The sequence below is a fragment of the Crotalus tigris genome, unplaced genomic scaffold (genome assembly GCF_016545835.1).
Source record: "Crotalus tigris isolate CLP2741 ecotype Arizona unplaced genomic scaffold, ASM1654583v1 scf7180000024461.2689607, whole genome shotgun sequence".
Taxonomy (NCBI): Eukaryota; Metazoa; Chordata; class Lepidosauria; order Squamata; family Viperidae; genus Crotalus; species Crotalus tigris.
In genome coordinates this window covers 1,322,780-1,333,468 of record NW_024100631.1, presented here as the reverse complement: position 1 = coordinate 1,333,468, position 10,689 = coordinate 1,322,780, and the positions used below count along the sequence as shown (strand labels likewise).

Below are 10,689 nucleotides of genomic sequence, written 5' to 3'. Positions count from 1 at the left end.
GCAAAAATGCCGAGCTTGTTGTGATGATGATGATGATGATGATGAGGAGGAGGAGGAGGAGGAGGAGGAGAGAAAAATGGCCCTTGGGCAACATTCAAAACACCTGAAGGCACTCTAAGGGTTGGTGAAACTCTTCTTTGTTCCTGGTTAAGCCGGATTAGTGCCGCCAAAGGGATGGCAAGGCGGGAGAAGAAAGGGCAGCGTGTCATTTCCCACGGGTTGGCTCTCCCTTCCCCCCCAAATGAAGGAGGCTGGAAACAAAACAAAATAAAATATGGACAGTTGCCAAAGTTGAACCCTCTTTGAGATTGCAACTGCTGTTGAGAAGAAAGGATGAGCCCAGCCTTTGCTAAAGGCAGGACTGGGGAAGAAGTCTACCGCCTCTATTTAGTTACAGGGTGTCCCCCATTAATGACCACCACGGAGCCCCAAATTTCTGTTGCTTAAGCGAGGCAGTGAGTTTTGCCCCATTTTGCAGGGAACTAAGGAAGAGGACATGTGTGTGTGTGTCTGTCTGTGTGATATGATATGATATGATAGCAGTCTTCCAGTACTTGAGGAGCTGTCACACAGAAGAGGGGGTTGACCAATTCTCCAAAGCACTTGAGGGCAGGACAAGAAGTAACGGGCGGAAGGTCATTAAAGAGAGATTCAACCTAGAATTAAGAAGAAATGTCCTGACAGTGAGAAGAATTAATCAGTGGAAGGGCTTGCCTTGCGAAATTGAGGCTGCTCCCCCACAGGAGAACTTTAAGAAAGCATTGGATGGCCACTTGTCTGAAATGGCATGGGATCCCCTGCTCGAACAGGGGGTTAGACTAGAAGACCTCCAAGGTCCCTTCCCGCGCGTTGATTCTATGTTCTGTAATTATCTGGGTAAAGTAACATAGATTGTGATAAAATTGGGAGTGGCTGCTCTATCACTGGAAGTTTTTAAGACGGGGTTGGCCTAAGCCATTTGTCCAAAATGGCATAGGGTCTCCTGCTCGAACAGGAGGCTGGACTAGATGACCTCCAAGGTTCCCTTCCAATTCTGGCCTTCGGCTATTCTGAGACAGCTCCTCAAATACACAGCATGGCTGCGGAAAGGAAAAATAAAAATAAAAATAAAAAGGATGGGGAAGAGAGCTGCCTTCCCCTCTTTGCCCGCCACACCAAGTCAAAAGAGTTGCTGTGTTTCCAACCGACAGTTTGGACCCATCCATAACGGGCTGTGACATTTTCAGGAAAGCAGGAAGCTGCTAGTGGGTGGGCGGCGGCAGGCTACCAAATCCGCACGACTCCCGCTAGCTAGCCGGCTTCTTTGGAAGGAAATGTTAAGACTCTCCCAAAATACCTGAATTAGCCTTTCAGCCGTGCCTTAAACAAATATACTGCCCTACACCGTTGGTCAGTGTTGAAAGTACAGATACTTATTGATGGGGGTCTAGGCTTCCGCAAGTCAAACATTAACATTCAGGGGAGGAACAAAAAATGTTCCCACCGCTACTGGGTGGTACCAACTTGGATAGCAATGAAGGAAGCCTATTTTTTTCAGGGGCAGCTGAATTATGATGGCGGGATGAGAGGCCGAATGCCAAAGGAAGGTGGCTGTAGGTAACCTTTTGAGTTAAGAACATTCCAAGGGGTTGTGGGTTTTCCCGACGCGCAAGAACACTTTTCGCCATGAAGGGCCCTCTTGAGTTAGCTGAAGTCTCATGTTGCTTAGAACAAAAGGGATGGAAGGGACCTTGGAGGTCTCCTAGTCTAACTCTCTGCTTGAGCAGAAGACCTTATAACATCTAGACCACGGGTAGGCCACCGTGGCTCTTTGATGACTCGTGGACTTCAACTCCCAGAATTCCTGAGCCAGCCACGCTGAGGGGAAAGGGAGAGGTTTCTAAGCTGAGCCATGCTGGCTCAGGAATTCTGGGAGTTGAAGTCCACGAGTCATCAAAGAGCCACGGTGGCCTACCCCTGATCTAGACCAAAGGCTGTCCAATCTCTTTTTGAAAGCGTCCAGTGATGGAGCACTCACAACTTCTGGAGGCAAGCTGTTAATTGTTCTAACCATTGGGAAATTTCTCCTTATTTCTAAGTTGGTTCTCTCCTTGATTAATTTCCATCCGTTGCTTCTTGTCCTGCCTTCAGATGCTTTGGAGAACAGGTGGACCTCCTCTTCTCTGTGAGAGCCTCTCAAATATTGGAACACTACTGTACTATCATGTCCCTCTTAATCCTTCTTTTCATTAGACTAGACCAGTGGTGGCGAACCTATGTCACGGATGCCAGAGGAGGCACTCAGAACCCTTTCTGTGGGCACGCATGCCGTCGCCCTAGTCCTAGGCCTTCAGCTGGGTTTTATAAAACCTTTTCGCTTTAGGCCTCCACCGCCGTGTGAAAAAAAAAAAGGTTCAATCAATCAGTCAATTTCAACTTCTCGGGGGGAAAAAAAAAGATCTTGCAAAGTTGGAATTGATTGATTGAACATTTTAGTCCCACCCAGTCTGCCGTTACCACCGCAGCCACGCCCACCCAATGGGCCACACTCAGCCAACTGGCCACACCCAGCCAATGGGCCACATCCACCCGGCATCCAACGATGCATAAGTGGGTTTTGGGTTGCAGTTTGGGCATGCGGTCTCTAAAAGGTTCGCCATCATTGGACTAGAGACATATCTAAATGCCCAAGTCTATCTTAGTAGAAAATCTGAGTCCAGTCTCCCCCTCCCGCCCCCAAACAGAAAAAATAAAGGCAACCCTAAGAAACAGCAGCAGCAAATCACCCCACATTTGTTTGTGGTGAAAAGCGGCAATCGCCACCGTATCTTAAAAGCAAGGCATCCTTTGGATTAGCAGAAGAAGAACTGTTTGGGTCATCCTTCAGGGTCAACCAGAAGTGTTCCTACTTATCCACAGGTTTGGGGAAGGGGTACGCACCAGGGGAGGTGCAGAGTGTGGCATCTGGGGCAGGCTGGATGGGAAAGGAGTGATTGTGTGCTGATGGGTGTGTCGGTGAGTGTGTTGGTGCTGGTGGAACTCCGCCCCCAGCATCAGTCCTGTCCGCACTCTGAATCAAAAACCGATTGTTCAGTTCTTGCCTAAGCAGTTCGTGATCTAGAAGAGCAGGGAGAAGGAGAGAGAGAGAGAGAAAGAGAGAGAGAGAGAGAGAGAGAGAGAAGGAGAGAGAGAAGAAACAAAGGAAGAAAGAAAGAAGACACCAGGGCCCAGCAGCCTGTGAGTTTCACCCAAAAGACGTAGAAGTAAAATAATTCAAAATATTCACCTGGCATTCCCTATTTCTGCACGTCATGCTGTGATGGTTTTCTACGTGAGAACTCATTGGTGGAGGTAAGAGAGATGCCTGTGACAATGTACCAATCAGAATCCCCGAATGAGGCTGGCAATACATGATTGGTTGGTTGAATGATATCAACAGGCTGGTATCTAAAGAACAAGAGAGAATACCATGAGTTATCACAGTAGAAAAAAAAATTGGGGGGTGTTAGCAACATTCAGTCCCTTCCCACCGCCCCTGCCCAGCCCCAGAGAGCCCGAGGGACACGACTGATCTTGCTTTCAGGAGAATAAATTTGGGGCGAGTGAAAGGCAATCCAATAGCATCTCCATTTCTTCTTCCACCCCACCAACATTTCTGGAGGAACTTCATCCATGCAATGAATAAGAGGTTGGACCCTAAAGGTCTACATGGTTCCTTGTGACTTTGATTTTAGGATCTGGGACAGATAAAGTTGCATTGGTGAAGCACAACAATATACTGTTTTGTGCCTTAACGGGGCCAGGGGAAAATGACTAAGTGGTGGATTCTTATATCTTTTTCTAGAAGGGGACTTTCAAACGCAAACTCAAACCCACTCCCAGAAGACCCTTGCATTCCAATCTTTTCAAACCCACCCTTTAAAAACCCTTCCAGATGGTGCAAAGCCCACATTACAAGCCCGATTGAGACAGACGTCTGAGCATTATCTCCCCAAGTTATGGATAAAAGCAATTTAAATTCCTCGCAACTTTTTGAACCTGAAGACCGGATTGCTTACGTTGTTGGAAATACCCGGTTGAAATATTAATGTGGTATGACTTGTGCAGCAAGGAGGTTGTTCCTAATGCTCCTTCTGGACCATAAACGGTCTCATGGCTTGGATTTTTTTTTTTTCTAAAGCGATCGAACAATTGGGTTTGAAGCATCCGATCGTACCAGCGTACAAATGGCAGAGACCTGAATGGTGCATCTGAGTCAAATTAATGCTTTAGACTGGATTAGGACCTTCCTCGCTACAGCAATGTTGAGAGCTTTGAGGGGGTGAACAGAAAATGGGCTTATTATTAAAGTCGTACAATTTGCCAAGTACCTGAACAGATAGCAGCTCTCCAGGGTTCCAGGTTGAGGGTCATCGGCTGCTACCTGACCCATAATTCAGTGCTAGGATCTCTGAGCTCAACCAAATGAAGGTGGTGGCTTCATAGCCAACCTTACTCAAGGCAGGAAGCCTCTACCTCAAAATTTCCATTAAAGAGGCCATCATCTCTCTAAATTGGTTCTCTCGTTGAAGTTTCTTCCATGGAAGTCAGGTGGAACCCTCTAACCATCCCTTGTTGCCCAACCCTTGAGTGGTCCCATTGAATAATTCTTCCCATTCTGAGAAGAAGCTCTGGATGAACAAATTCAGTCCAACCTCTTTCTGACTTAAGTCCCTGGGACTGAAGGCAAAGTTATATTTTCCAGAAGACAAGTCCTACGGAGATTGGAAATTCAGCCTACAACGCTCACTTTCTTCTCTTCTTTCCTATCTGAATTAAAAGTCGTCCAAGGAGGAAACGAGAGAATCAAAAAGCATCACTGCTATTAGCAGTTATAAATCTTTTCCAACCTCCTCTTTCTCGCTTCTTAGCTAGCTTTGCATAGGAAATCAGAGAAGGTTTTGGCATACGTGTGCATCTACTTTAATCTCCATGCTATGTAGGTTTTTTCTTTCTTTTTTGGCTCTACAATCTCTTTCTCTTTTCTTGTTGGTGTTTTAGATTTTTTGTTTTATTTTGGATTTCACCATTATAGAGTCAAAGGCCAGATGAAAGGGGGGCCATTAACAGGGAGTATAAATACAACAGGTTGTATAAATATTTATAGAAGTATATACCGAGAAGGTTAGATAAATAGAAGTATTAATGTAAGAGAAAATTAATCTTATTGTATATAATACAGATAGGGAAATTTGGAGAGAGGAGTTGCTCGGACATTACCCCTGAATTGTATCGGAAGAGGGATGAGAGGGAAGAAAGGAGAGGAGAGAGAAAAGAGTAAAGGAGGGGAGAAGGAAGTAGGAAGGTTGGAGGAGAAGAGGAGAAGTGGGGAGAAAGGGGAGGAGAGTGCTGAAGGAAAGAGAAGACGGGAGGAAGAAGAGGGAAGTAGGGAAAAGAAGAAAGGGAGAAAGAAGGTAGAGAAGAAGGAGTGTGGATACAGTGAAAGGGGAAATGGGCGAGCAACACCAAAAGTCATGTGTATGTATTTATTTCATTTTATTAAAAGTATCTTATATATGAATGTAAAAAGAATGTATGTTAACATCTGATAAATATCACGGTATGTGTATGGGGAAGAGTTTGGAAAAATAAAAAATTATTAAAAAAACAAACAAACAGGGAGAAATCCACTAGCGTTTCCAGTTGCTGCAGGAGTAGACGTACGACAATGGAAAACTATAAAGGGAATATGCAGGGAAATTCTCAAAATGTTGTGAATGAAAAATAAATAAAAGCTTTGCTTCCTCCAGGAATCCAGATATCCAGTTTTACAAGGGGAGCATGTGCCCCCAAACTGGAACACGGGGAAATAATATTATTGCATATGTGAATGTTTTTTGCCTATGTTTATTTGCCTTCTAGAGGAACAATTTGCTTTCCACCAAGGCAATTTTTTTTCCCACATTTCCTAGTTTAGCCGTGCTTTGTATGTAGACACAATCCTGAATTTTCTCCTGTCCTGCTAAGGACAGAAATGTCATTTGCATACGTTGATTAATTCCCAACTGTGAATGTTATTGAGGAATTTGTTTTGCATCCATACATGAATAACGATGAGCGCTGGGTCCCACAGTGATGGCACATAAAACCAGGGTTTGCTGGAAGAATTTTGCAACTGGAAGGAATTATCAAAAAGGGGATGTGCGGTTAGGCTTTTGAAAAAACAATGTGATGGTCCATCCAGTACGAAGGATGAAACTTGCATGTTAGGTACAATCGGGGAATTCAATGAAAAATGGCATCTCTGACTCAAAAGTTCTCCAAACCAGTTCTCCCCACATGTGCTTCAACTTCATAGCTCAAGTCCCAATTCCCATCTTGGCTAGGAAGTTCCACACATCTGGAGGATATCAGATTTGATTTACTCCTATTTTATAATTCCACAGGACTAAGCATTTCTCTGCGCCAGTAGTACACTGCTATTTATCTGAGGCAGAGACTCAGACAAAAGAGGGTGGACAGGGTAGAACATTCAACTCAAGGGATTATGTTTTTGAGCCCCTGTGGGGTTACTTCTGTTCAAAGAAAGTTGAGATTAAAACTGAAAATATGCTCTCATTTCTTTTCTCATTTTCCCTTTCTGGTTTTGACTCTTTTTTACTGCAGGAGAAGGAGTGGCAGAATCTGAAGGTGGAGTGAAAATGGGGATTAGCCTAGAATCCCTACATAGTCACCAGCAAACTACAACCTTTCTTGAATTCCACTGACCCCTATTTAACTCCTAGCAGAAGCTGAGATCACTGTTCTCAATTCCAAGCATGAGTTGAGAATATTCCTGTGCACAGTCTTTTAGCAATAATCAGTTTAATTGGATCTTCACATAGGGAGCTGATCTTTTGTGCCCAAAAGTTATCTACATATACAGTAGTGGCCAAAATTGTGGAAACCTTTTGGGAAAAGTGTATTTTTGAGGTTTGATTGCTAATAACGCCACTTTTTTTTGGAGTAGTACCATAAAATTATATATCAATGGAATGATAATTTAATCAAGAATGTAATGCAACATAGTTTGTTCAATTATCTGTACTGTATTCTATGAAAAATTATAGCCAAATAACCAGAAAAAGGAAGCACAACTTGCTTAGGTTGATATCAGGTCGCTTTCCTTCGTCTGATTGTAGCCAATGAGATGAGTTTAGAGAGCCAATCAGGTGTCATCTTGTTTTGGCAATGAGCCAATCAGATCCCAGTAGGATTCAGTTATTGATGTCCTGTATTGAAGATGAGCGGAGGACATTTGTCAGTATGTTATGTGATCGCTATCAAGTTGGTTGGGTTTTTTTGTGTTCTTTCATTGAATGAGCTTGCTTTAATAAAATTAAAGTCATGGTGCAAAGAGTTGACCGGTTGCCCAGAAAGCGATGTAAAATAGTATTATTAAGTGAACAAGGCTACAGTGATAAAGAAATTAGAAGAAAAATGGGTGGAAACTGAACCAAAGGTGGCATTTCTACTGTACACTTTTCCCAAAAGGTTCCCACCATGTTGGCCACTCCTATACTTGGACCGAGGACTTAATCGTGCACCTCTTCCAAAGTAAGGTAGCGGTGGTGAACCTTATCTTCGTAGAGAATCCAGAGAGCAGGTGGGAACTTACCTGCAGGGTGACCTGGGATCACAAGGCTGTTGGTGGGCAAGGCTGGAGGTGGGGGCGGCAGCGTGGGAGGGGGGGCGAACATGGCCGGATGGTGCTGATGTTGGGATTGTGAGCGGAGAGGGAAGTGTGAAGCGGCAAGGTTGGAGATGGAAAGGGGCACCACGGGGCCGGAGGAGTGGTGGGGCGGGATCTGCGGGGAGAGAGAAAGATGCTTGGGGAGGCTAATGCTTGTGGCACTGCTGGCGCTGCTGCTTCTGCTGCGAAAGGAAACAAAAAGAATGGGGTGGGGGGAGAGAGGAGGAGGAAGAGATGGAGAACATGGTTAGAGAAGGACCAGATAGTCTACAAAATAACACCGTTATTCTCGAAAGCATCCCAGCTCCCTACCCCCAAGGAAACCAAGTTTTTGCAGTGTGTACACCAGCCTTCTTCTCTTACTTGAGGTTCTTCAACGCCCAGAAAAATTAGAATTTCTGGACACTGGTTCCCAGAGAACAGCTCCTCCTGCCAACTGAATTAGGCCCAGCATTAGCTGGATGACTTTAAGTCTCCTCTTCCTTGAACTTTCTCCTCCAGTTTGATGCATCTGAGATCCACTTACTATTCCCAACTTGATGTCCTTCGTGATATTTTACCCTCTGCTCTGGTTAACTATGATGTTCTGAGGTCTTCCCTCAGGAACAGAATGAGGACTATCCTGCAGAACTTTCTGTCTGAAAATCAGCCATTGCCTCCTCTACCTTAATCGTTTCCCCCCACCTAGCAGACCCACCAGGAGCTGAGAGAACCTGGAGGAAACTCCCATCAAGGCTATCAAAACTCAGGCGATTTTCACGTCCGGTGCATGGAGATGAAAAAGGGTTGGCAAGCAACAAAAATGTTCACTGCCATGTTCTTGCTCTCACAAAGTTTGAGGAATTTGGGAAAGGAATCCAGACGACAATTGTGGTGGAGCCACTGGCTGGACGCCCTGACTAGGGGAGTTAAAAGACATTCCAGCTTAAAGAGTTGATTTGGAGGAAGGAAAGGTTTGAAGTCAAATCCTTAATATGGGCCTTTTCCAAGGGAAGGCAGACAGTCTGGTGAGATTCTTGTAAACTGGGGGATCAACAATAAAGTAAACATATCTGATCCATTCTCAGAGCTGTTCTGATTGCTTGCACCTAACGACGATTGTCCAAACCCTTGAGTTGGGTGCTAGACTGAAAACACACACACACACACACACACACACACACACAGCCTTCCAATCAACCTTGGCTGGCCCTACCTGATATTATTGAGTCCGTTGTGGGCCACTTGGTGATGAACTTGGTAGCCGAGAGGAGGAGGGATATGACTTGGCAACTGTGTCCGAAGCTCAGGCAACAACTGAGGTTGTGACTGTGGCCGAGGCTGAGGTTGCGACTGAGGCCGAGGCTGTGGCTGAGGGGTGAGCCTCGGAGGTGCTGGTGCTGGGATCAACGGCTCCTTTTTCAACAGTGGGCTAGGCCGAGTGCTTGAGGTGAGTACAGAAGAGCTGGACGTCACAACTGTGGTGGCAGGTGGTGGGCTGGAGAGGGGTAGAACAAAGGGCACGTCTGTGTTCAGTTCCTGGCTGCGTTCTAGCCCAGACACTTTAGGGATGTTTCCTGCTTTTGTTTCGGCCTTGTCATTCGAGGTGGGACCTACAATAACAAAGCAGGGGAGGGGATAGAAACAAAATTTACATGCAAGATTTTTCTCAGCTCAAGGAAGGGAAGTTGAGGATCCCCCCCCCCCCGGCTGGGAATGAAGTCCAACACATATGGAGAACATCACATCGTTCAAACAAAGTTATTCTTCTTCTTCTTCTGTTGTTTTTTGTTCCATTACAACATCCTTTGCCGTACCCCCAACTTAAGATGGATCCCAGCAGTCCTCAATTCCTCAGAGAGCTTCAAAAGCAAAACTAAAACCAGAGTGGATGCTCATTGAAGATTTATTTGAGGAAGAAAAAAAAAAAAAACCCAAGGAAGTTCTCATCGTCTCCAAACTAGGAAGGCCCACTTTCTACACAACTGCTCACGTCTTCCACAGGTTAGGGTAAACAAAGCTAGCGCCAAAGAAGAGGGGGTCAACCTGTTTTCCAAAGCACCAGAAGGAAAGACAGGAAAGAACGGACGGAAACGAATCAAGGAGAGAAGCAACCTGGAACTAAGGAGAAACTTCCTAACAGTGAGGACAATTAAGCAGTGGAACAACCTGCCTCCAGAAGCGGTGAATGCTCCAACACTGGACGTTTTCAAGAAGAGACCGGACAGCCACTTGTCTGAAATGGTACAAGAGTCTCCTGTTTAAGCAGAGGGTCAGACTAGAAGACCTCCAGGACCCTTTCCAACGCTGTCATTCTATTATAAACCTTCTCCGTCACTGTATACGCACAAGACGCTTAGCACCCACCACTTGTTTTATAGGTACAGAACAGGGGAAACCTCTAGAAACCTTGTTTACATTTGGCAAGCCAAATTACATTTTACTTTTTTGGACAGGTCAGCGTGAACCTCTTTGCAAAATACTTGTTGGGCCAACTTGCTGCTAACTACATAAAGATAAATCACCTAACAGATGGTCTTTGCTTTTTCCATCGCTATAGTTTGGAAGAGGCCCAAAGATGACTGACTGGCTCTATTAAACCAGCCTCCAAGGAGGCTTTCCAAAAAAAAAGAGAGAGAGAGATTACATGTCCAGAGTTTCTAGTTCCATCCTGGCATCTGATGTTCCCAATTCTGCATTCTTGATTTCTAGCCCGCTTCTAAACCAGCTGGCGCTTCTACAGAAACCCCGCAAAGGCAGCAGTGCAGTTCGTTTTCCCCAAGTCCTAGAGCAGTTAATTTCTGCCACAATAATACACTTGAGCTAATTTGCCAAAGACTCAGCAGTCAACTCCAATATTTCAACCTTAATTAAAGCTGGATTCACATCAGCTTCAGCTCTTTTCCGTCGCAAGCATTCTTGACAGTGATCAGGAATTGGGTCTTGGCACAAACTTCATCAGGGATTAGAGCCCACCGACTTTTCCCTTTCTTCCTAACTCCAGTAGACCACTTTGCTCA

At 45.1% G+C, this 10,689-nt stretch overlaps 1 protein-coding gene across 8 annotated transcripts in view; it reads right to left on the bottom strand.

The window, feature by feature from the left end:
- Nucleotides 1-10,689, bottom strand: part of FBRSL1 (fibrosin like 1) — a 456,102-nt gene that overhangs the window by 25,425 nt on the left and 419,988 nt on the right. For 7 of the 8 annotated variants that reach the window (XM_039332294.1, XM_039332296.1, XM_039332300.1 and 4 more), the window contains 3 exons: nt 8,886-9,282; nt 7,616-7,872; nt 3,266-3,426 (listed from right to left, as the gene is read on the bottom strand). In XM_039332294.1, coding sequence (XP_039188228.1) covers nt 3,266-3,426; nt 7,616-7,872; nt 8,886-9,282 — 815 coding nt within the window. The remainder of the gene's footprint in view (nt 1-3,265; nt 3,427-7,615; nt 7,873-8,885; nt 9,283-10,689) is intronic. The other variant, XM_039332295.1, reaches the window with a different exon arrangement.